Below are 26424 nucleotides of genomic sequence, written 5' to 3' on the forward strand. Positions count from 1 at the left end.
CAATGGCAGTGTGCATGTGTTAGGTGAGGGGTCTCTTAGGGTGGCACAACATATGCTGCAGCCCTTAGGGACCTTCCCTGGTCACAGGGCCCTTGGTACCACTGGTACCTTTTACAAGGGACTTATCTGTGTGCCAGGGGTGTGCCAATTGTGGAAACAATGGTACATTTTAGGTGAAAGAACACTGGTGCTGGGGCCTGGTTACCAGGGTCCCAGCACACTTCTCAGTCAAGTCAGCATCAGTATCAGGCAAAAAGTGGGGGGGTAACTGCAACAGGGAGCCATTTCCTTACACACACCCTCTATCGAAGGGCAATGCTCTATGGATCAACTGGTCAGGGATATTTGCTTACGCTTTTCCCCCCTCTCCTGCTCATACCATTTCTAGTCAACAAACTGCGTCAAAACAAACTCAAACTCATACTTATAGCACCAACGTGGGCACGTCAATCATGGTACACAACACTGTTAGTTCTGTCAGTAGTACCACACATCAAACTGCCCAACAGACCAGATCTGTTAACACAAAACAGATTAGGCATCCAGATCCAGCAATACTCAATCTAGCGATTTGGCCCCTGAAGTCTTAAAATTTGGCTATCTACATCTTCCAACAGAATGTATGGAAGTAATTAAACAAGCTAGAAAACCCACTACCAGGCAGTGTTATGCAAACAAATGGAAAAGGTTTGTGTTTTACTGTCAATCTAAACAATTGCCCCTCTTTCAGCAGCAATACAAGACATTGTAAGTTACTTGCTTCATCTGCAAAAAGCAAATTCAGCCTTTTCGTCCATCAAAATACATCTTACTGCTATTTCAGCCTATTTGCTAAATAAACAACACACCTCCTATTTAGAGTCCCTGTTATCAAAGCCTTCATGGAAGGACTAAAATGTATCATACCACCAAGAACACTCCCAGTGCCTTCATGGAATCGAAATATGGTACTCAGACGACTCATGGTTCCACCATCTGAACCTATGCATTCATGTCCGATTCAATACCTAACCTGGAAAGTAGCATTCCTAGTTGCAACTACTTCATTAAGGAGAGTTAGCGAAATACAATCTTTCACTATTGAGCAACCCTTCATACAAGTACACAAACATAAAGTAGTACTTCGGACAAACCCAAAATTTCTACCTAAGGTAATTTCACTGTTTCATATCAATCAAACAGTCTTCTTCCCACAGCCAGACTCTTTAGCAGAAAGAGCGCTGCATGCATTAGATATTAAAAGAGCTATAATGTATTAGGAAATATACCAATGCCAGAAATCTGTACAGCAGCCACTTGGTCAACTCCCCATACAATTACCAAGCATTACTGTGTAGATGTGTTAGCAACACAACAAGCCACAGTAGGACAGGCTGTACTAAGAACACTATTTCAAACAACTTCAACTCCTACAGGCTGACCACTGCTTATGGGAGGAAAAACTGCTTTGTAGTCTATGCATAGCATGTGTATCTGCAGCTACACATGCCATTGAATGGAAAATGTCACTTACCCAGTGTACATCTGTTCGTGGCAGGTTCGGCTGCAGATTCACATGCGCCCTCCCGCCTCCCTGGGAGCCTGTAGCCGTTTAAGTTAAAACATTAATTTGTACATATGTATATATATCTCTATTCCATTTGCATGGACATCTCTTTTCTTTACACTCTATCACTCCAACCTTACCCTCTGCGGGAAAACAATCTAAGATGGAGTCGATGCCCATGCGCAATGGAGTCGAAGAGGAGTCGTCACTCGATCCCGTGACTCAAAAGAAGACTTCTTCGAAGAAAAACAATTTGTAACACTCCGAGCATATATATCTATGTATGTGTGTATATGATTAGTACTAGGAATTAGCATAGAAAACCAGCAAGCATTGGTAAGCAAAAGCAGAACAATGGGTCTGGCCCTATAAAGGGTGGGGGTGGGGGAGTCACAATGCAAACCCTATACTAAAATAGTGGAATGTGAAGTTAGGTCTCCCACCCAAGGATGTGGATTAGTTAGTAGGAAGCTGGGAGAACTTGGAGCCTCAAGAGGTAAAATACCTGCATGACCCCCAGCGACGAGGAGAGGTAAGTTATCTGGTCTTCCCATGGGATGAACCTGCTAAAGGAGTCCAGCCCACGCAGGAGTGTCCAGGTGGGGTAGGAGCCACTGCCCACACTTGTGGGAGAAGATCCCAGTCAGTGATGGAAGATGGACAGCTTTGGAGCCAAGTATCTGCAGAGGAGTCCCTAAAGTTGTGCAGAAGATGTCCCACGCTGGGCCACAGATGGGTCATGTAGGAAGTTGGCTCTGTATGTGCTATTTCAAAGTAAGGAATAGCATGCACAGAGTCCAAGGGTTCCCCTTAGAGGTAAAATAGTGGTAAAAATAGATAATACTAATGCTCTATTTTGTGGTAGAGTGGTCGAGCAGTAGGCTTATCCAAGGAGTAGTGTTAAGCATTTGTTGTACATACACATAGACAATAAATGAGGTACACACACTGAGACAAATCCAGCCAATAGGTTTTGTTATAGAAAAATATCTTTTCTTAGTTTATTTTAAGAACCACAGGTTCAAATTTAACATGTAATATCTTGTTTGAAAGGTATTGCAGGTAAGTACATTAGGAACTTTGAATCATTTCAACTGCATGTATACTTTTCAAGTTATTCACAAATAGCTATTTCAAAAGTGGACACTTAGTGCAATTTTCACAGTTCCTGGGGGAGGTAAGTTTTTGTTAGTTTTACCAGGTAAGTAAGACACTTACAGGGTTCAGTTCTTGGTCCAAGGTAGCCCACCGTTGGGGGTTCAGAGCAACCCCAAAGTCACCACACCAGCAGCTCAGGGCCGGTCAGGTGCAGAGTTCAAAGTGGTGCCCAAAACGCATAGGCTAGAATGGAGAGAAGGGGGTGCCCCGGTTCCGGTCTGCTTGCAGGTAAGTACCCGCGTCTTCGGAGGGCAGACCAGGGGGGTTTTGTAGGGCACCGGGGGGGACACAAGCCCACACAGAAATTTCACCCTCAGCAGCACGGGGGCGGCCGGGTGCAGTGTAGAAACAAGCGTCGGGTTTGCAATGTTAGTCTATGAGAGATCAACGGATCTCTTCAGCGCTGCAGGCAGGCAAGGGGGGGCTTCCTCGGGGAAACCTCCACTTGGGCAAGGGAGAGGGACTCCTGGGGGTCACTTCTCCAGTGAAAGTCCGGTCCTTCAGGTCCTGGGGGCTGCGGGTGCAGGGTCTTTTCCAGGCTTCGGGACTTAGGTTTCAGAGAGTCGCGGTCAGGGGAAGCCTCGGGATTCCCTCTGCAGGCGGCGCTGTGGGGGCTCAGGGGGGACGGGTTTTGGTACTCACAGTCGGAGAGTAGTCCGGGGGTCCTCCCTGAGGTGTTGGTTCTCCACCAGCCGAGTCGGGGTCGCCGGGTGCAGTGTTGCAAGTCTCACGCTTCTTGCGGGGAGTTGCAGGGTTCTTTAAAGCTGCTTCTTGAAACAAAGTTGCAGTCTTTTTGGAGCAGGTCCGCTGTCCTCGGGAGTTTCTTGTCGTCGTCGAAGCAGGGCAGTCCTCAGAGGATTCAGAGGTCGCTGGTCCCTTTGGAAGGCGTCGCTGGAGCAGAGTTCTTTGGAAGGCAGGAGACAGGCCGGTGAGTTTCTGGAGCCAAGGCAGTTGTTGTCTTCTGGTCTTCCTCTGCAGGGGTTTTTCAGCTGGGCAGTCCTTCTTGTTGTTGCAGGAATCTAAATTCTTAGGTTCAGGGGAGCCCTTAAATACTAAATTTAAGGGCGTGTTTAGGTCTGGGGGGTTAGTAGCCAATGGCTACTAGCCCTGAGGGTGAGTACACCCTCTTTGTGCCTCCTCCCAAGGGGAGGGGGTCACATTCCTATCCCTATTGGGGGAATCCTCCTTCTACAAGATGGAGGATTTCTAAAAGTCAGAGTCACCTCAGCTCAGGACACCTTAGGGGCTGTCCTGACTGGCCAGTGACTCCTCCTTGTTTTTCTCATTATCTCTCCTGGACTTGCCGCCAAAAGTGGGGGCTGGGTCCAGGAGGCGGGCATCTCCACTAGCTGGAGTGCCCTGGGGCATTGTAACACGAAGCTTGAGCCTTTGAAGCTCACTGCTAGGTGTTACAGTTCCTGCAGGGGGGAGGTGTGAAGCACCTCCACCCAGAGCAGGCTTTGTTTCTGTCCTCAGAGAGCACAAAGGCTCTCACCGCATGAGGTCAGACACTCGTCTCTCAGCAGCAGGCTGGCACAGACCAGTCAGTCCTGCACTGAACAATTGGGTAAAATACAGGGGGTATCTCTAAGATGCCCTCTGTGTGCATTTTTTAATAAATCCAACACTGGCATCAGTGTGGGTTTATTATTCTGAGAAGTTTGATACTAAACTTCCCAGTATTCAGTGTAGCCATTATGGAGCTGTGGAGTTCGTTTCTGACAGACTCCCAGCCCATATACTCTTATGGCTACCCTGCACTTACAATGTCTAAGGTTTTGCTTAGACACTGTAGGGGCATAGTGCTCATGCACATATGCCCTCACCTGTGGTATAGTGCACCCTGCCTTAGGGCTGTAAGGCCTACTAGAGGGGTGACTTACCTATGCCACAGGCAGTGGGAGGTTGGCATGGCACCCTGAGGGGAGTGCCATGTCGACTTAGTCATTTTCTCCCCATCAGCACACACAAGCTGGCAAGCAGTGTGTCTGTGCTGAGTGAGGGGTCCCTAGGGTGGCATAAGACATGCTGCAGCCCTTAGAGACCTTCCCTGGCATCAGGGCCCTTGGTACCAGGGGTACCAGTTACAAGGGACTTACCTAGGGGCCAGGGTTGTGCCAATTGTGGAAACAATGGTACATTTTAGGTGAAAGAACACTGGTGCTGGGGCCTGGTTAGCAGGGTCCCAGCACACTTCTTAGTCAAGTCAGCATCAGTATCAGGCAAAAAGTGGGGGGTAACTGCAACAGGGAGCCATTTCTTTACACAAGCCCCCCCCCAGCCCACAGGCCAGGAGACTCAGCCAAAGCTGGGAGAGTCTTCCTAGTCTGTCAGGCGAGGAAGAGTAGAGGAAATAGGCTGGTTTGTTGCAGGGCCTACTCTGCCTTACATCCTCCTGTTCAGGTCATTCCCTCTGGGGAACTGACCCACTTCCACAGTGATAGGACCTAGTCTGAACTGCCTCTTGTCTGTGCTTTTTATGTCTTCACCCATTCTCTCTATTTGGGGGTTAGAGGTATCCACCTCTGCTAATCTTATCTTAGCCAGGGTCACCCCTAGCTTACCCAAAGAGGTTACCCAGAGCTGGAGTAACCCCACCATGACCAACAGGGTCAGGGGGCCTAACTTGCTATTTGGCATGGGGTCAGACCACCATGCCAAGGATAGTGCAGCCATAAAGGCTAACACCCAGCAGAGGCCACTGACTGCTATCAGTGCCCAGAACCACACCTTTAGCTCTTCACCTACAAGGGAAGGGGCTAAGTTACAGGCTTCTTTGGGTTCAGGGTGCCTGTCTGCTGTATTAGAGTGGGGGGTTACCACATCTTGTAGTAAACACCCTTCTTCCACTCTTTCTTCTGTTAGCTGAGGAGCCACCCACTCAGGCTTAACAGTTGCCTGACTAGCCAGGACTTCTTGTGGGTCAGGTTGGACTTTATCAGAGCCACTTTTGGAGTTCTCCCCTACTGGAGCAGAATCTCCTTGGCTTGCTGGAACCTTGGCTAAAGGTTGTCCACCTTTCCTACTCTGTTTCCTTTTCTTTCTCTTCTGGGGCCTACTTGCATTTACTGCAGAGGCAGGCACTCCAGAATCCTTGGGAGAGGACTGGCACTGGACCAGTTCCTCTCTTGGGCTCTGACTAACCTCTGGGTAGTCATTTCCAAGGAGACAATCAAGGGGGAGGTCTGTACTGACTACCACCCTTCTCCAGCTAAAAGTCCCACCCACTTCTATGGGCACAAAAGCCACAGGCCTATCAGTGACCCTGTCTGGGCTAACTCTTACTCTGGCCATCTCACCTGGGATGTACTGGTTTGAGAACACCAGCCTGTCATGCACAATAGTGTGACTGGCACAAGTGTCTCTCAGGGCAGTGGCTGGGATTCCATTCACCAGTAGGTGGTGGAAGTGTCTACTTCCCTCTGGAATCTCCAACTCACCTGTTGGGCCCTTTTTCCAGTTGAAGGCTATGAAGACCTCCTCATCTGAGGAGTCATCCCCAATGGCTACACTGGTCACCCCTGGGATTTTGCTAGGGGGTTTGTTTTTGGAACAAGAAGTGTCCTTGGTGTGGTGCCCTGTCTGTTTACAGTTATGGCACCATGCCTTAGTGGCATCCCAGCTCTTACCCTGGTACCCACCTTTGTTTTGGGTTGTGTCTCTGGGCCCACCCACCTGGTCTGGTTTTTGGGGGCCTACAGGGGACTCTTTTTCTTTGTTTCTAGTGTCACCCACTTTCTCCTGGGGAGGCTTTGTAACCCCTTTCTTTTGGTCACCCCCAGTGGAAGTTTTGGTTACCCTAGTGTAAGGAAATGCCTCCTTGGCATGGTTGCCCCCTGACTTTTTGCCTTTGCTGATGCTATGTTTACAATTGAAAGTGTGCTGAGGCCTGCTAACCAGGCCCCAGCACCAGTGTTCTTTCCCTAACCTGTACTTTTGTATCCACAATTGGCAGACCCTGGCATCCAGATAAGTCCCTTGTAACTGGTACTTCTAGTACCAAGGGCCCTGATGCCAAGGAAGGTCTCTAAGGGCTGCAGCATGTCTTATGCCACCCTGGAGACCTCTCACTCAGCACAGACACCCTGCTTGCCAGCTTGTGTGTGCTAGTGAGGACAAAACGAGTAAGTCGACATGGCACTCCCCTCAGGGTGCCATGCCAGCCTCTCACTGCCTATGCAGTATAGGTAAGACACCCCTCTAGCAGGCCTTACAGCCCTAAGGCAGGGTGCACTATACCATAGGTGAGGGTACCAGTGCATGAGCATGGTACCCCTACAGTGTCTAAACAAAACCTTAGACATTGTAAGTGCAGGGTAGCCATAAGAGTATATGGTCTGGGAGTCTGTCAAACACGAACTCCACAGCACCATAATGGCTACACTGAAAACTGGGAAGTTTGGTATCAAACTTCTCAGCACAATAAATGCACACTGATGCCAGTGTACATTTTATTGTAAAATACACCACAGAGGGCACCTTAGAGGTGCCCCCTGAAACTTAACCGACTATCTGTGTAGGCTGACTAGTTTTAGCAGCCTGCCACAAACCGAGACATGTTGCTGGCCCCATGGGGAGAGTGCCTTTGTCACTCTGAGGCCAGTAATAAAGCCTGCACTGGGTGGAGATGCTAACACCTCTCCCAGGCAGGAATTGTCACACCTGGCGGTGAGCCTCAAAGGCTCACCTCCTTTGTGCCAACCCAGCAGGACACTCCAGCTAGTGGAGTTGCCCGCCCCCTCCGGCCAGGCCCCACTTTTGGCGGCAAGGCCGGAGAAGATAATGAGAAAAACAAGGAGGAGTCACTGGCCAGTCAGGACAGCCCCTAAGGTGTCCTGAGCTGAGGTGACTCTGACTTTTAGAAATCCTCCATCTTGCAGATGGAGGATTCCCCCAATAGGGTTAGGATTGTGACCCCCTCCCCTTGGGAGGAGGCACAAAGAGGGTGTACCCACCCTCAGGGCTAGTAGCCATTGGCTACTAACCCCCCAGACCTAAACACGCCCTTAAATTTAGTATTTAAGGGCTACCCTGAACCCTAGAAAATTAGATTCCTGCAACTACAAGAAGAAGGACTGCCCAGCTGAAAACCCCTGCAGCGGAAGACCAGAAGACGACAACTGCCTTGGCTCCAGAAACTCACCGGCCTGTCTCCTGCCTTCCAAAGATCCTGCTCCAGCGACGCCTTCCAAAGGGACCAGCGACCTCGACATCCTCTGAGGACTGCCCCTGCTTCGAAAAGACAAGAAACTCCCGAGGACAGCGGACCTGCTCCAAGAAAAGCTGGAACTTTGTTTCCAGCAGCTTTAAAGAACCCTGCAAGCTCCCCGCAAGAAGCGTGAGACTTGCAACACTGCACCCGGCGACCCCGACTCGGCTGGTGGAGATCCGACACCTCAGGCGGGACCCCAGGACTACTCTGATACTGTGAGTACCAAAACCTGTCCCCCCTGAGCCCCCACAGCGCCGCCTGCAGAGGGAATCCCGAGGCTTCCCCTGACCGCGACTCTTTGAACCTAAAGTCCCGACGCCTGGGAGAGACCCTGCACCCGCAGCCCCCAGGACCTGAAGGACCGGACTTTCACTGGAGAAGTGACCCCCAGGAGTCCCTCTCCCTTGTCCAAGTGGAGGTTTCCCCGAGGAATCCCCCCCTTGCCTGCCTGCAGCGCTGAAGAGATCCCGAGATCTCTCATAGACTAACACTGCGAACCCGACGCTTGTTTCTACACTGCACCCGGCCGCCCCCGCGCCGCTGAGGGTGAAATTTCTGTGTGGACTTGTGTCCCCCCCGGTGCCCTACAAAACCCCCCTGGTCTGCCCTCCGAAGACGCGGGTACTTACCTGCAAGCAGACCGGAACCGGGGCACCCCCTTCTCTCCATTCTAGCCTATGTGTTTTGGGCACCACTTTGAACTCTGCACCTGACCGGCCCTGAGCTGCTGGTGTGGTGACTTTGGGGTTGCTCTGAACCCCCAACGGTGGGCTACCTTGGACCAAGAACTAAGCCCTGTAAGTGTCTTACTTACCTGGTTAACCTAACAAATACTTACCTCCCCTAGGAACTGTGAAAATTGCACTAAGTGTCCACTTTTAAAACAGCTATTTGTGAATAACTTGAAAAGTATACATGCAATTTTGATGATTTGAAGTTCCTAAAGTACTTACCTGCAATACCTTTCGAATGAGATATTACATGTAGAATTTGAACCTGTGGTTCTTAAAATAAACTAAGAAAAGATATTTTTCTATACAAAAACCTATTGGCTGGATTTGTCTCTGAGTGTGTGTACCTCATTTATTGTCTATGTGTATGTACAACAAATGCTTAACACTACTCCTTGGATAAGCCTACTGCTCGACCACACTACCACAAAATAGAGCATTAGTATTATCTCTTTTTGCCACTATCTTACCTCTAAGGGGAACCCTTGGACTCTGTGCATACTATTCCTTACTTTGAAATAGTGCATACAGAGCCAACTTCCTACACCTAGTCTTGACCCAGTGGTCTGCCTTCTTTCCCAATTCTTGGGGAGTAATTGGACCTAGGTCTACCAGATACTGATGCAACTTTTCATTGAAGCAGTTACTTAAAATGTGTTCTTTCATAAACAAATTATAAAGCCCAACATAGTCATACACTTCATTTCCAGTTACCCAACCATCCAGTGTTTTCACTGAGTAGTCAACATAGTCAACCCAGGTCTGGCTCGAGGATTTTTGAGCCCCCCTGAATCTAATCCTATACTCCTCAGTGGAGAATCCAAAGCCCTCAATCAGGGTACCCTTCATGAGGTCATAAGATTCTGCATCTTTTCCAGAGAGTGTGAGGAGTCTATCCCTACACTTTCCAGTGAACATTTCCCAAAGGAGAGCACCCCAGTGAGATCTGTTTACTTTTCTGGTTGCACAAGCCCTCTCAAAAGCTGTGAACCATTTGGTGATGTCATCACCATCTTCATATTTAGTTACAATCCCTTTAGGGATTTTCAACATGTCAGGAGAATCTCTGACCCTATTTATGTTGCTGCCACCATTGATGGGTCCTAGGCCCATCTCTTGTCTTTCCCTTTCTATGGCTAGGATCTGTCTTTCCAAAGCCAATCTTTTGGCCATCCTGGCTAACTGGATGTCCTCTTCACTGGAGTTATCTTCAGTGATTTCAGAGAGGCTGGATCCTCCTGTGAGGGAGCCAGCATTTCTGACTACTATTTTTGGAGTCAGGGTTTGAGAGACCCTGTTCTCCCTAAATAGGACTGGTAGGGGGGAATTTTCCTCCAAGTCACTATCTTCATCCTCTGTGTTGCCATCCTCAGAGGGGTTGGCCTTTGCAAACTCTGCCAACAGCTCCTGGAGCTGTAGTTTGGAAGGTCTGGGGCCCATTGTTATTTTCTTTATTTTACAGAGTGACCTTAGCTCCCTCATCTTAAGATGGAGGTAAGGTGTGGTGTCGAGTTCCACCACAGTCACATCTGTGCTAGACATTTTGCTTCTAAAAGTTGGAATACTTTTTAAGAAACTAAACTGGTTCTAGAATCTAATTCAAACTTTTACCAAACTTTTAAACTCTAAAAGCAATGCTAACAGGGACTAACACAAGGCCCTAGCAGGACTTTAAAGAATTTAGAAAAATTTCAAATTGCAAAAATCAATTTCTAATGACAATTTTGGAATTTGTCGTGTGATCAGGTATTGGCTGAGTAGTCCAGCAAATGCAAAGTCTTGTACCCCACCGCTGATCCACCAATGTAGGAAGTTGGCTCTGTATGTGCTATTTCAAAGTAAGGAATAGCATGCACAGAGTCCAAGGGTTCCCCTTAGAGGTAAAATAGTGGTAAAAATAGATAATACTAATGCTCTATTTTGTGGTAGAGTGGTCGAGCAGTAGGCTTATCCAAGGAGTAGTGTTAAGCATTTGTTGTACATACACATAGACAATAAATGAGGTACACACACTCAGAGACAAATCCAGCCAATAGGTTTTGTTATAGAAAAATATCTTTTCTTAGTTTATTTTAAGAACCACAGGTTCAAATTTAACATGTAATATCTTGTTTGAAAGGTATTGCAGGTAAGTACATTAGGAACTTTGAATCATTTCAACTGCATGTATACTTCAAGTTATTCACAAATAGCTATTTCAAAAGTGGACACTTAGTGCAATTTTCAGAGTTCCTGGGGGAGGTAAGTTTTTGTTAGTTTTACCAGGTAAGTAAGACACTTACAGGGTTCAGTTCTTGGTCCAAGGTAGCCCACCGTTGGGGGTTCAGAGCAACCCCAAAGTCACCACACCAGCAGCTCAGGGCCGGTCAGGTGCAGAGTTCAAAGTGGTGCCCAAAACGCATAGGCTAGAATGGAGAGAAGGGGGTGCCCCGGTTCCGGTCTGCTTGCAGGTAAGTACCCGCGTCTTCGGAGGGCAGACCAGGGGGGTTTTGTAGGGCACCGGGGGGGACACAAGCCCACACAGAAATTTCACCCTCAGCAGCACGGGGGCGGCCGGGTGCAGTGTAGAAACAAGCGTCGGGTTTGCAATGTTAGTCTATGAGAGATCAACGGATCTCTTCAGCGCTGCAGGCAGGCAAGGGGGGGCTTCCTCGGGGAAACCTCCACTTGGGCAAGGGAGAGGGACTCCTGGGGGTCACTTCTCCAGTGAAAGTCCGGTCCTTCAGGTCCTGGGGGCTGCGGGTGCAGGGTCTTTTCCAGGCGTCGGGACTTAGGTTTCAGAGAGTCGCGGTCAGGGGAAGCCTCGGGATTCCCTCTGCAGGCGGCGCTGTGGGGGCTCAGGGGGGACGGGTTTTGGTACTCAGTCGGAGAGTAGTCCGGGGGTCCTCCCTGAGGTGTTGGTTCTCCACCAGCCGAGTCGGGGTCGCCGGGTGCAGTGTTGCAAGTCTCACGCTTCTTGCGGGGAGTTGCAGGGTTCTTTAAAGCTGCTTCTTGAAACAAAGTTGCAGTCTTTTTGGAGCAGGTCCGCTGTCCTCGGGAGTTTCTTGTCGTCGTCGAAGCAGGGCAGTCCTCAGAGGATTCAGAGGTCGCTGGTCCCTTTGGAAGGCGTCGCTGGAGCAGAGTTCTTTGGAAGGCAGGAGACAGGCCGGTGAGTTTCTGGAGCCAAGGCAGTTGTTGTCTTCTGGTCTTCCTCTGCAGGGGTTTTTCAGCTGGGCAGTCCTTCTTCTTGTTGTTGCAGGAATCTAAATTCTTAGGTTCAGGGGAGCCCTTAAATACTAAATTTAAGGGCGTGTTTAGGTCTGGGGGGTTAGTAGCCAATGGCTACTAGCCCTGAGGGTGAGTACACCCTCTTTGTGCCTCCTCCCAAGGGGAGGGGGTCACATTCCTATCCCTATTGGGGGAATCCTCCTTCTACAAGATGGAGGATTTCTAAAAGTCAGAGTCACCTCAGCTCAGGACACCTTAGGGGCTGTCCTGACTGGCCAGTGACTCCTCCTTGTTTTTCTCATTATCTCTCCTGGACTTGCCGCCAAAAGTGGGGGCTGGGTCCAGGAGGCGGGCATCTCCACTAGCTGGAGTGCCCTGGGGCATTGTAACACGAAGCTTGAGCCTTTGAAGCTCACTGCTAGGTGTTACAGTTCCTGCAGGGGGGAGGTGTGAAGCACCTCCACCCAGAGCAGGCTTTGTTTCTGTCCTCAGAGAGCACAAAGGCTCTCACCGCATGAGGTCAGACACTCGTCTCTCAGCAGCAGGCTGGCACAGACCAGTCAGTCCTGCACTGAACAATTGGGTAAAATACAGGGGGTATCTCTAAGATGCCCTCTGTGTGCATTTTTTAATAAATCCAACACTGGCATCAGTGTGGGTTTATTATTCTGAGAAGTTTGATACTAAACTTCCCAGTATTCAGTGTAGCCATTATGGAGCTGTGGAGTTCGTTTCTGACAGACTCCCAGCCCATATACTCTTATGGCTACCCTGCACTTACAATGTCTAAGGTTTTGCTTAGACACTGTAGGGGCATAGTGCTCATGCACATATGCCCTCACCTGTGGTATAGTGCACCCTGCCTTAGGGCTGTAAGGCCTACTAGAGGGGTGACTTACCTATGCCACAGGCAGTGGGAGGTTGGCATGGCACCCTGAGGGGAGTGCCATGTCGACTTAGTCATTTTCTCCCCATCAGCACACACAAGCTGGCAAGCAGTGTCTGTGCTGAGTGAGGGGTCCCTAGGGTGGCATAAGACATGCTGCAGCCCTTAGAGACCTTCCCTGGCATCAGGGCCCTTGGTACCAGGGGTACCAGTTACAAGGGACTTACCTAGGGGCCAGGGTTGTACCAATTGTGGAAACAATGGTACATTTTAGGTGAAAGAACACTGGTGCTGGGGCCTGGTTAGCAGGGTCCCAGCACACTTCTTAGTCAAGTCAGCATCAGTATCAGGCAAAAAGTGGGGGGTAACTGCAACAGGGAGCCATTTCTTTACAGGTCAGTGGTCAGCAGGACCTCCAAATAAGCCTTGGCAAGTGCAAATCCGGGCAGAAGAGAATTTTCAGAGCTGAAGAGGACCATCAAGGTACAGGGGACTCGTCCCTCTTAGGAGAGTCTCGGCTGACCCTCCGCAGTCGGAGCCAGCAGAAGCAATCATAACCCTCACAGGCAACCCCCTGGCAGCAGGCACAGTAAGTTGCAGTGAGGCCCAGTCAGCACACCTTGAGAGGAATCCCACCGTCCCTGGACCAGCAGAGAGCGGACTGTCCTTGCAAGGATGAAGTGCTGGAGGCCAGGGCTTCTTGGAGCCTGAGGACTCCTCGGTGCAGGAGTCAACAAGCCTTGGTTGCTGCAAAAGTCGCAGTGCTCACGGATTCAGTACCCCAAGGAGAGGCAAGGGCTCACCATTTCCCAAGTTAGACAGAAGGCAGAGAGGACCAAGAGGAACACTCAGACCCACCACCTGTGTTGGGGGATCCACGCAGTTCCAGCGGAGAGCAGATCTCAGCAGCCAGACGTCTTTGTCTTAGGTATCTGCAGATGCAAGGGAGTGACTTCTTCGCTCCAAGTGAGATTCCTTCTTGCTGACCCCAGCGGATGCACAGCAATGGGAATGTTGCAATTGCTGGAAGGAGCCGGAGAAACAATGTTGCAAGGTCATCTTGGGATTGCAGGCTTGTTGTGTTCCTGAGAAGTCCAGCAGTGGTTCCGGTGGCCATGAGCAGAAGAGGTTGATGCAGATGAGTCCTGGTGGAGTCTTGCACTCCAAATCTGGGGACCTACCCGCAAGGGAGTCCCTAAATAACCCTAACAGGGGGCTGGGTCACTCTGCAGGGTGGCCAGCTGTCAGGCAGGGTCACTGACGTCAGCTACCTGACCTGACCAACCTGATGCTCCCAGGGGGATCTACCCATCTGGATTCCAAGATGGCAGAATAAAGTAGCCACCTGGAGGAGCTCTGGGCACCACCCCCGGGGTGGTAATGGACAGGGGGTGTCGTCACTCCCCTTTCCTTTGTGCAGTTTCTCGCCAGAGCAGGGACAGGGGGTCGCTGGACTGGTGTAAATCGAATTCTGGTGGATCGGGCAGGCTACCCCACCACCAGGCCACCTATTTCCAAGGACTACAGTGTTGCATCCCTTCTCCCACAGGAAATCATTTGTTCTGCCTTCCCCTTCTTGACATGGTCAAGCAGCAGGAGGGATAGAAACCTGTCTGAGGGACTGCAGCATCATGGGCTGCTAACAGACCCTTGAAGACTGGTAGGAGCAATAATGGGGGGGGTTCTCAAAGGAGCTCCCAGAGTGCATGGAATCATGCCACCAGTACTGGCATTAGTATTGGGGTATGATTCTGACATGTTTGATGCCAAACATGCCTAGGTTCGGAGTTACCATTATGTAGCTGGACGACAGGTAAGTGACCTGTGCCCCGTAAACAGGGTAAAATGGCTTACCTGTACTTACGCAGTCCAGTGCATTGGAATTGGACTTCGTTGGGGCACCTAAGCTCATGCAGGGGTGCTCATACACAGGAATCTGCACCCTGCCCTTTGGGCTGAAAGGGCCTACCATAGGGGTGACTTACAGTGACCTAGTGTACTGAAAGTGTGCATGCACCTTTTCTTGCAGGCTGCAAATGGCACGCCTGCAAACAGTTTGCATGGGCTCCCATAATACAGCCTATGGGGGACACCTGGTGTACCAATGACCTGAGTACCATATACTAGGTTCTTACAGGGGTACACCAGTAAGCCAATTGTGGGGTGTAAAGTGTACCAAGGCAAGCAAATTTAGAGGAGAGTGCACAGTCACTGGTTTACTGGTTAGCAGGATCCCAGTAAAAACATTTTAAGCACACTAATAACCGGCAAAAAGTCGGGGTAACCATGCCAAAAAGAGTGACTTTCCCACAAAGACCCAACCACTAAATCGCACACAAATGTGCAGCATGTGAATCCAGAAAATTCATTAAGCTGCAAAACGAGGACAGGTTAAAAAAAATAACTTTACATTTAGGCTTATCAGAGGCTGGTGTTGTACAGACAGTCAATAAATTAGGCACACATTTAAGAAGCTCAAGACCAATTTAGAGAAAATAGCACAGATTTTTATATTAATTTAGGCACCTAGATCTACAAGATCGGACAAGTACATACTGAGTTAGTGAATTTTAAATTTACAGTAAATACAACTGTCAAATCTGAGGCATGATCTTCAAATGCAGTAATGTTATTCTATGGGGAAAATGTATACTGTACAGGGTCACTTACAATCGATTTACAGGACTAGTTGTACTTCAACTAAGTAGGGACCAAGGGGGGCTTCTCAGAGAAACAGTCTTTCAGTGATCCCGGGCTGAGGGGTTCGAGTGCACAAGCGATTATTCAGACTGGTCGGCGAGGTTAGTGGGGGTCTCAGGGTTCTTGGGTCATCTGCAGAAGAGATGGGAAATAAACACAGCAAAATGACTTCTGGCGTGGAGCTGGCCTGTGTCGAAGTGCAGAGAAGTTTTTTTTTTTTTTTTTTTTGTCCGAACACCAGCGAGCCTTGTTGCTTGCATACTGGGTTTCGGTGCAGGGGGGGTGGGGTCTCCAGGCAGGCTGAGCTCCTCAACTGGATGGGTTGACTGGGCTGCACTCCTGGACACTCAGGATCCTTTTTCTGGTGAGATGTTCCCACGGTGGACCAGATGGTCAGCAAAACGAGGAACCGGACAGTCACGGTTGGTGTCTGCTGATTCAGAGAAGTGGCTCCTCCACTCCAAGGCAGATACGGGCTAGTTTGCGAAGTGCTGGCAGGTCTCGGAGGCTTTTGGAGGATGCGCAGCTGCAGGAGCAGTCTAGTCTTCGAAATTATTGGGACTTGCACAGGTAGGTGGGGTTGGGCGCCAATGTCCTCAGCTAGTCCACAGTTTTTAGCATTGGTCTTTGTACTTTTTCTTCTTTAGTCAGTCAAATCTGAGGTCCTGGTACTACCTAAATTCTCAATGTATGGGCTTTTATGGGATTGTAGGGTAGTAGCCAATGGGCTACTTATTCCTGGGGTGACTACACCCCGTAGGTGACCACTTCCTGTGGGGACTGGGCATAACCCTGTCCCAGAGTTCCTAGTTCCACCAAAAAGAGGATGGTTGAACCCTTTCTTCATGGAGCAGATCAGGCAGCCCACCTTCGGGGTGTGATTAGCCTGGTAGTGCAACAAGCCCACCTACATAGCTAATTTCTTGCCTGTCCTACTGCCAAATGGGCCCCAGGGCTGGGGTTTGCATCTTCCAGGTCTGGGGGAAGCAGGGGTCACATATCAAAGGCGGCAAATTCACTAGCTATCCTGTTAGGGTGCATATCATAATCCAATACTGGCATCAGTATGGATTTATTAAAATGAGATGTTTGATACCAAACACCATAGGTTTCAGTGAAGCCATTATGTAGCTGGGTAACTTGTAATGACCAGTACATACCTTAAGATGGCTTCCCTGTTCACTTGTGATATCTAGTTATCGAACTAGGCATGACAGGGACAGATTTGTACTTACATAAAATATAATACACCCTGCCCTTAAGCCTGCTGTAGGGATGACTTGGATCTATTAAATGCAGTGATTTGGACATGGCACACAAGGGTGCGGGGTGGGGGGGGCGGTGCCATGTTGTGTTTTCACTCGTGGTTTGCACTATGACACACAATCTGCAATGGCAGACTGTGTGCTATTTATAAGGGGGTCTCTTAAGGTGACAGAATACATGTTGCAGCCCTTGGGGACTCTCTTCAGTACCCATGCTCTAGATACCAGGGATGCCATTTACTAGGGACTTACAGGGGTGCTATATTGTGTGCCAATTGGGTTTCAGTTGGACCGTTTTACCTTGTTTTTAGGGAAAGAGCACTGCCACGGGAGCCTGTTTAGCAGGGACCCAGTGCACATCAGTTGAACAATATCAGTGCCAGTGGTAAAAAGTGGGGGTGAGAAGAAGTGGTACTTTCCTACAGTACCAGCCTGTGTAGTTTTACAAGAATTACTGTTTTTTTTTTGGGGGGGGGGCTAAATACTGATATTCGGGGAATGATAATGCTGCGATCGAGGTCTGCTTTTAGAAACTCCATCTGCATTCACAGGTAATTGCAATATGCTTTCATCCTTATACCCATTAATCATGCAGGATGTTTTGTGACGCCCAACAAAAGTGCATTTTGTAATGCAACTGATAAATCCATAATTTGAGGCGTAAATAACAGGTCGCAAACCAGTCAGTGTGCACAACAAACAAAAACGTTTGTTTGCGACCTGGCATTGATATATCAGGCCTTTATTACGTAGAGCAACACATGTATTTTTTTGTTGTTTAGATTGTTTGTCACAGAAAGGAAATATCTGTATTCTGGACTGCATTTTTCTTTTATTTTTGTCCCTTGTGGAATGTTACTTTTCAGGTTGAACATATTTGATGTCCCCTTTGGGTCCCGGATTGTATATCTTCCCTTTTTCTGATTAATTATTGGCTGCAGTCAATTAGTCTTTGGTTATTCATTTTTCACTAGTGTTTCATTGATGTACAGGATTCAAGAGTGTAGAACAGATGACTGACACGTATAGCCATATTGATTTGAGTCTAATTTGCATTTAGGTTCTCTTCCTGGGTATGCTGTTGCTGTAAGCCTCACAAGTGCAATCAAAAATAAGGCAACTAACGAAGAAATATTTTCAATTTTAAAAGATGTGCCTAATCCTAACCAAGATGATGATGACGGTGAGTAATTAACATCCAGTCATTGCATTTTTTGTTTACTGAAAAACATGGCACCAGCACGGATCAAATAATGGTAGTTACCGATGCATATGTTCTTAAATGTTTTCTAGCTTGGAATTCTTCTTACCTCAATCACCCCATGTTCGTAACTTTAACTTGGTTTAAAATTATAGATTTGATTGTTTAGCTTCCTGTTAATTTAAGTTTTCTTTCAGTTCAGTTAAGCTTGGTTTGCATTCCGTTGACTGAAGTTGCAGACCAAAAATGATACTTGAATCAGTACTTTTTAACACATCAATGGGTAACAGAATTTCCAACTGACACAAGGTGGTGGTGTTCTCCAAATGATTCAGATAATGATTCAGATAAATAATCATGGCCTATTCTTTCACTTTTGTTTGCACCCAAATGATTCCTTGCTGTAAAAATTAGGAAACCACTTTTTTCCTCATTGTCAAATTTTGTGAATCTGCTCTTCTAGTAGTAGACCTGGAAAGTGTTGAAGATGTTTTAGGGGCTTCAAAAAAGTGTTTGCAACTCTCTAAAACGTTCCTCACAATGCAAGAGGCTGGAAAATGAGGGGCTGATCCTGTAGACTTCTGGGTGCCCTAGATGCAGAGAGAAATAAACAGGGGAACTAGGAATAGAAAGAACAGAACAGAAGAAGCCCTCTGCAAAAGGGAAGGGAATTTTGGAGACTCACTGGTATCCTGACCTTTGATCGGAACATGACTTAGCCAAGCCATTTGGCCCGCCTCTCCGCTGGCTATCCTTACAAGTACAGCTCAAATATTAGATTAAGCCAACTTTGGAAGGTATGATGGAACCATGGATCTTAAATGTGTCTGGCTGCCTTTTGATATGTTTTTATTAAATAGTGAGCAGGCACCCTATATAAAGCTGCCTACTATAAGCCATTTCCACATTTGATTAGAATAACGTCTTACCTGAAGTTATATGTGGATTTAATTTGATTAGCAGTGTGACCAGTCCTTGTACCCAATTGTTTTATTGCCTGTATATACAGCACTGCAATTAAGCCTTGCCAGATCTCCTCCCCCTTAGCAAGGTCAAAGTATCGTGGTTGGTTGCGAAAAACAAAAAGTTTAGAAAATTCCCTGACTTTGCTTCTTCTGCCTATAGCAATTTAGATACTTTTAGAGTCCTGGACAACTACCGAAATGCAGATGGATGAGGAATTCAATGAGATTGAAAGCCAAAGGAATAGATCTGTCCAAGTATTGAAAGCTACAATTTTTTGCCTCTGGATTAGCTTTCAGAGCAACATCCCGTTTTTGCCATCTAGTCAAGCATGGGGCATACTTTTCATTAAAGTCATCCGTTTGTTAGTAGTAGGTTTTATTAAATGTAATAGAACATATTCTATTTAATGTCATTTGTATTGTAAAAATAATTTATACATTTAAAGTTAGTGTTGCCACTATGTGTTAATGTTTCTCTTTTAAAATGAATTGCAGATGAAAGGATTAGCTTCAACCCCTTGAAAATAGAGGTTTTTGTCCAAACCCTTCTTCACTTGGCAGCAAAGTCCTTTAGCCACTCATTTAGTGCGTTAGCAAAGTAAGTATATTGTTTTAAGTATCTTTGAAATCTCAATGCATATTCCTCTTCGTGACTAATGCTAGTACTAATCCTGTAACTTTATCCATGTTTACTTTTTGTATTTCTCAGGGATACACATGAACGCTATGTTTGAAAATCACAGTAGCTGTTTGGCCCCCAAGATTCTAGATCTGGCCAGCCTTATTCCTTATGACACAAGGACTAGCTTGCTTGGGTGATTCTAGAAGCTGTATCGATCTCTTACCAGCTCATCCATGCAGTGTGCACTTTGACAAATTTCACAGAAGATATAGTTTTGCAGCTTTAATCTTTTTTGAATTCACATGCTGTGCATTATTCCCCCATTTAGTGGTTGAGTCTGGAATTCTCCACTGTTTTGTAGTCCTTCTCTTTTGATTTTTTTTTTTTTTTTTTTGGTTTGTTGGTGGGCATCAACAGACTCACCATTTGGTGTCCCCTTGCTACATAGTCATACTTCCTCTGGATGCTCTTACCTTAGGTCGCCATCTTCAGATTCTCTTTTTCCACCATTGGTCTTAAGGCTTGCCGATAGGTCTCCAATATTGGAAGAAGTCGGAAGATTTTCGGTGCAAAGTTAGTCTAACCAGGACAGATTGTCGGCAGGGAGCTTGCTAAGAGGGAAGGTAGAGAAGAGCACATGTCTTTTTACCCGACGGAGCAGTGAGAATGCCCGTTCAGGGGGCTCACTGTTGGGGGCAATGGAGAAAACTCGGTTACAGTCACTATAAGAAAAGGATAAACATCTGGTGTGTAACCTCTGCCTTCCACTCTAATATCAGAGTGGGAATGGCATTGCCTGTGCCATGTTTGCGCCGATGGCCTAGAAGGTAAGAGTGAGACTGAGGATGGCCCTCCACACGTTACAGGGCCAGAAGTCCACACCGCCAGATTTGGGGCTATCGAGCGACAATAACGTGAACATCACAGATGGAGCAGAAGGCGAAACATCAGAGGGTGATCCATAGAGCATCGATGTAGAAAAGCAGGCGTTTAAGAAGATCCGGAGGTAAAAGAGTCTGGGCATGCCTCTAAGACTTCAAAGTCAAATTGACTCCCTAACACACAAGGGAGCCTTGGGGTCGAAACACTCACCACCCATCGGCAGCACTCATGAAAAGGAGTCTCACAGAGCCCTCGAGGGGGGACTCTGCTGGGGGAAAAACCTTTGGAAAAAGCTCTTAACATCGAGGGATGGAACAGAAAAAGACGTGTCTAAAGTGCAACAGTCCAGAGCTGGTCACCAAAGCACAATGGCTGAGTCATCGTTGAAAGAGGATTCAACTTCAAACAAAGACCCAAAGTCCCGGCAAACGGGCCGTTGGCATAGAAAGAAGAAAAGACTCAAGGCTGAAATGTCTGCTCTTCTGCAAAGAAAGAAGTAATTCAACTAAATCCTCAGATTTCAGAATTCCTCAAAAGAAACTCTTCTGAGATGGAAGTCGAAGAAATACAGCTTCCACTCACACCAGAACCCCAAGAAGAAGAGCTTTTCTATCAGGAGGAAGAAGATCCAACTGAAATGTATCAGGCTTCAGAGGATGCTAACTACATTGATCAACAATGGAAAGACTTAGAGGTAGTCTCATCTGTAGAGGGTGTAGAATCTTACCCATCAAAGCCCTCACCTTGAAATATTAGAATGTACAATCTGGTCATAAAGAATGCAGCTGACATGTAATGTACAGCTCGAAGAGGATAAGCCACAATCATGCTTCCTACAGTAAACATGGCTGCCAAGTCAGGCAAGGAGCCATTTTCTGCCCATGCTCCCAAGCGTCCTCAACCAGGGGAGGGAAGCTTTTGAGGTACCAGCCACGTGTAGAGCTGTGACTCGAAGGGCTGTAAAGAAATAGAAGTATTCCTCCTAGGCCCCTGCATTAAAGGCACTGTCCCTGCAGACTCCATAATCACATCTGTAGGAAAGTACACTCCTTTTGGCATGCTTGTACTTTTTGCCTGCAGTCTGTATGTTTTGACTGGGATCCTGCTAACCAGGTCCCCAGTGACTGTGCTCTCTTCCTCTAAATGTAGTGGCTTAGGACTTATCACACCCCACAATAGTCGTACTGGGCCCCATATAAGTCCCTGGTATAGGGTACTTGGGTACCTAGGGCATGGGGCACTGGGGTTCCCCATGGGCTGCAGCATGTATTGTGCCACCCATGGGAGCCCATGCAAAATGTGTCTGCAGGCCTGCCATTGCAGCCTGCGTGAAAAGGTGCATGCACCCTTTCGCTACACTGCACCAGGTCACTATAAGCCACCCCTATGGTAGGCCCTCCTAGCCCAGAGTGGAGGGTGCACGTTCCTTTGTGTGAGGGCACCCCTGCATGAGCAGGGGTGCCCCTACGAACCCCAACTCCATTACCCTGGACCTTGTAAGTGCGGGGAAGTACTGGACACAGGTCACTCACTACCAGTGTCCAGCTACATAATGCCGAACCTGGGTATGTTTGGTATCAAACATGTCGGAATCCTACCCCAATACTGTTGAGAGAATTGGTTGTATGATTCTATGTCCACTGGGGGCTTCTTAGAGCACACCCAGCATTGCTTCTACTGGGGTTTTCAGGGCAGCCCGTGCTGCTGCCACCCCTAGACGGGTTTCAGCCCTCCTGCTGCTTGACCAGCTCAGGCACAGGAAGGCAGGACAAAGGATTTCCTGCGGGAGAGGGAAGTAACACCCTCTCCCTTGGAAATAGGTGTTACATGGCTTGTTAAGGGTAGCCTCCCCAAGCTACTGGTATGCTCGAAGGGCACATTTGGTGCCCTCCTTGCATGAAGTGGTTTGCACCAGTCTAGGGACACCCAGTCCCTGCTCTGGCGTGAAACTGGACAATGGAAAGTGGAGTGACCTCTCCCCTGTCCATCACCACCCCAGGGGTGGTGCCCAGGGCTCCTCTAGATGACCACTTGATTCTGCATCTTGAATCCAAGGTGGGCAGAGGCCCCTGAGAGCATCTGAGTGGCCGGGTCAGGCAGGTGACATCAAAGCCTCCTTCTGATAGGTTGTCACCCTGCTAGATGTCCAATCCCCCTTCCTGGGCTATTTAGGGTTTCCCTGTTGGGTGGGGTCCTCAAATTCGACTTGTTAGATTCCATCAGGACTCCTCTGCATTGTTTACTTCATCTTCTGGCCACCGGAACTGCGACTGGACCCTCCAGGAACCGACAGTGCTGCGAACAATGAAGAAGACTCTTCTGCAACTTTGTTTCCACAGCTCCTTCCAGCTTTGCAACATTTCCCCGGCTGTGTATCCTCAGAAGACAGCAACTCTTCAGTCTGCACAAGAAGAAGGAATCTCCCTTGGAGTTAAGGAGTCCCTTCCCGGCAATCGCAGGCACCTACAGCAAGTGACGACCAGCTGTGTGGATCTCTGCTCATCTTGAGCTGCATGGATCCTGCATAACAGGTGGTGGTCCAGAGTGTGGGGATACTGGGCGTGTTCACTTCTTTTATTTTTGCTAACCCTAGGCAGGATGTCTGTCATTTAAAAAAAATCATTTGTACAGGAATCAGGCATGCTCTAAACAAGGCTTCCCTACCCTGTATATGCCAATTTTGTATTCCCCATACACTCTTTAAATCAGTAGTGTTCTTCCAGTGATCGTGACCTTCAGTGGCAAGACAGGAAACAAAGGAATCTGAATATATCAGTTTTGTATCTGTTAGCAAAATGTTCCTAATTTTTGAAGGAGGCAATTTGAAAAAATATGACTCAATTTCTTGTGTCATGCCCAGAAAAGTAAGTGAATTTCTCTAAATAACTTTTCGGGCTCCCCACTGGTGGTGTCGAACAATGTTCTCACTGTGTGTAATTAAGTACTGGTCTGTCTAGTTGCACGGTGCAGGTATTAATGTCCCCAATTATTGTAGCAGAACATTTCCCCATAATTCATTGTATTTATATATACATCATCACTTTCAAACACCGAATAGTCCTTCATTTCAGTTAACATAGAATCAGCTGTCTGGACATCCCAATTATAAGATACAACACTGGGTGTAATCACATCTGTCATGGATATTTTAAATACATATGGTATTTGGATAATCTCAGTAGGCCCGTATATTTCAAATGGAACTTTGTCCCACACAATCCCGTTAGTAATAGGTACAGCTAAAATATTTACCGGGGAGAAGTCTCTGCGGACCTTGTGTGAGGAGTGATATGGAGTTAAGAGTTCATCCACTGGTGCGACAGGAGCGTGTTCAGGAATGTAATGACCATTAATAAGCAAGAAGAAAACAGTCATGAAACCAATCCATAGGAATAAGGTAGAAAATATCAGACAGAACCATAAATAGTTCCAGGGGTATATTAAGTTATTCTTTTTGAGTCATAGATATAGCTTGTGTGTCTTTGAAACATTTTCAATCACTGGAGTGGATGAGTTTGAAGAAAAGTAGTCAATGTCGGTGAAGTAACCAGAGCCAGTCTCTGCAAAGACCGGAGCAAGTGCAGTACTTGTAGATGGGGTCCACTTCACGTGGAGGCCCATAATAGATAGTGCAATCAGTCTGTGTTGTATTGGTGTATAAGACGGCTCACTCTTGAACAGGTGTCGTCGTTGAAGTGGTAACTGGAACCAGCAAAAGCTCATTTTCCGCTGTCCCCATGGTAGAGGAGGAATTTATGGCATTGTTGGACATTGTTGCATAGTCCACAGTAGTGCTGATCGCTCTTCTGAAGAGGGATGTCCTGTTGGGTAGTGAGAGGGGATCAGGAACTACCCAGGGGACCTCTGGGTCTACTGTGCAGGATCGGCCACAGGGTGTAGTTTGATGTTGTCAATTGAAACAAATCTGTTTCCTCAGGAACCAGGCAACGGTGGCAAGATAACTGTTCTGGTATCTTGTATTCCCAGGACTGAGACCGGTGCTCTGTAGGATGGACAGAATTCTTTCTTCACAGCAATATTTTCACGAACCAGATCCCCAAATTTAGGAATCCAGCCAGTGGAAGTTGTTGGTATATCCCTTATTCCTAAGATGGCAGCACTGGTGGATGACTTCTCGAAATTGCTGAAGCTCCTGTAAGACAGTGAGACGTTCATTTATGTCAAAATGTGTTTCTGCTGCCACCATACCAGAACCATCAAGATCTGGGACATACATAGGTATCCCAAAGAGAACCTCATAGGATGTATTTGTATGCACCATCAGGTTGGAGTGACCACAGTGGTCCAGGTACACACATTGTAATGGCCTGCGGGACCCTACGAGGGATGTCTGTGGTGGGCGTTTGATTTAGAGCCCTTTATTTGCTGGTAAATGTCACAACAAAGGACGTATTGCTTTGTCTGTTTGTTTAGATCTGGCCAACAGAATCTTTTCTGTAAGAGTGTTACTGTGGCCAAAATACCAGCATAAGCAGAAGCAACACCTTCATGCGCTGCTTTTACTAGATCTAATCTGTGATCTTCTTTGGAGATTTCTCGGTCTCCAACACCAGCAAGAGTTGAATAAGCAACATTCTGTGCACTGATGTGATAAGAATATTTTGTAGTGTACCCTTTCTGCAGAGACTTGCCCTTAGCCAAAGCTTTCAGGGCAGTCACTATTTCATTAACCAATCTTGTATTTGAACGAGTCACTGCAGCCACAGGAGCCGTAGCTACTGCAGATTTGGCTGCTTCCTCAGCCAAAGTATTAACAATAACGTGTACACCTACACGTTGGTGGCCCAATGTATGTACTACATGGACGTACAGTAGTGTATCCTTAAGATCAGCCACTCTCCCCCACAATGTCTTGTGTTTTATGGTATTCCCTTTAGAATCTCTAAACCTGTTCAGTTTCCAATGATTAAGATAATCATTGTAAGACTGAACGCAGTAATATGAATCACAGACTATCAGTCAGTCTTCTTGACTGTTTTTTCTAGCGCTAAAATAAGGGCTTTGAGTTCGGCTAACTGAGCTGTGCAGTCCGCTAGAGTCTGCATATAGGTGTTATATAAAGGTGGAAGACTCCATCCTTCATCACTCCACTCACAGCTGCGCAAGTGGCTGAGTATTGATGTTTGGTACCTACAGCTGGTTGAGCTGAACCACCAGTATAAATGACAGTATGGTAGTTGTCTAAAGGTAAAAGATGTAGAGGAGCACTCCTGTTTGTATTGGAGAAGTTCTTGTGTCTGGAGTTTCGGATCAAAAATGTAATCGACATCAGTAGCGGTCAGAGAAGTCACCCACTGAATCCAGCGGGATGTAATGCTTTAGGAGAGCTCGCTTTGGTGACTATCTCTAAGGCTGGCACCGGGGTAATGACACTGATGATCTTCCCTTGGGCAAGTGGCCTCTCTTGTATGACAGCCATCTGAACTGCAGTTAGAATTTTTTCTGTGGGTGCAAAGCGTGGCTCTGCATTTGAGTATAACTGATTTATATGCTATTGGCACTGTCATTCTCATTGAAGGTGACCTAAGTAAATTCAATGGCACCAGCAATTATTCTGATGACCAAATTTGTTTTATTGTCACATGTGTGCAGGTGTTTAGCTTCCAGCATGTCCTGTTGTAACTCCCTAAAGATGCGTGTGTGTTCAACTGTCCAGTGTCTGCTACAAAAATCTGGACGTATTAAGTCGTATAGTGGCTTGATACATTGTGCATAGTCAAGAATGTATGTTCTGCCAAAATTGAAGAAACCAAGTAGAGACTGTAGTTTCTTCAGAGTGTTTGGTGGGTGCAGTTGTGCTCACTTCTCTAGGAAGTGCGGGACCAGGCTCTTTACTTCGTTCCATAGATCGTATCCCAGGAACAATACACTGAGAGAGGCAATACTACTTTTCTTAAAGTTAAATTTATAACTGACTTCTGCAAACCCCAAAATTATTCGGTTGACCCTTACAAGATGAATGTTGAGGTCATCTTCTATGAGATAAATGTCGTCCACATAGGATAATGCCTCAGGATCAATATCATGT

The 26424-nt window shown here is 47.3% G+C and overlaps 1 protein-coding gene across 1 annotated transcript in view; it reads left to right on the forward strand.

The window, feature by feature from the left end:
* The window catches only part of NCBP1 (nuclear cap binding protein subunit 1), a 511810-nt gene that overhangs the window by 220628 nt on the left and 264758 nt on the right, over window positions 1–26424 (forward strand). The window contains exons 16-17 of the mRNA XM_069236547.1: window positions 17766–17888; window positions 19367–19469. Of these exons, the coding sequence (XP_069092648.1) occupies window positions 17766–17888; window positions 19367–19469 (226 nt within the window). The remainder of the gene's footprint in view (window positions 1–17765; window positions 17889–19366; window positions 19470–26424) is intronic.

Source organism: Pleurodeles waltl, chromosome 1_2, assembly GCF_031143425.1.
Source record: "Pleurodeles waltl isolate 20211129_DDA chromosome 1_2, aPleWal1.hap1.20221129, whole genome shotgun sequence".
Classification (NCBI taxonomy): Eukaryota; Metazoa; Chordata; class Amphibia; order Caudata; family Salamandridae; genus Pleurodeles; species Pleurodeles waltl.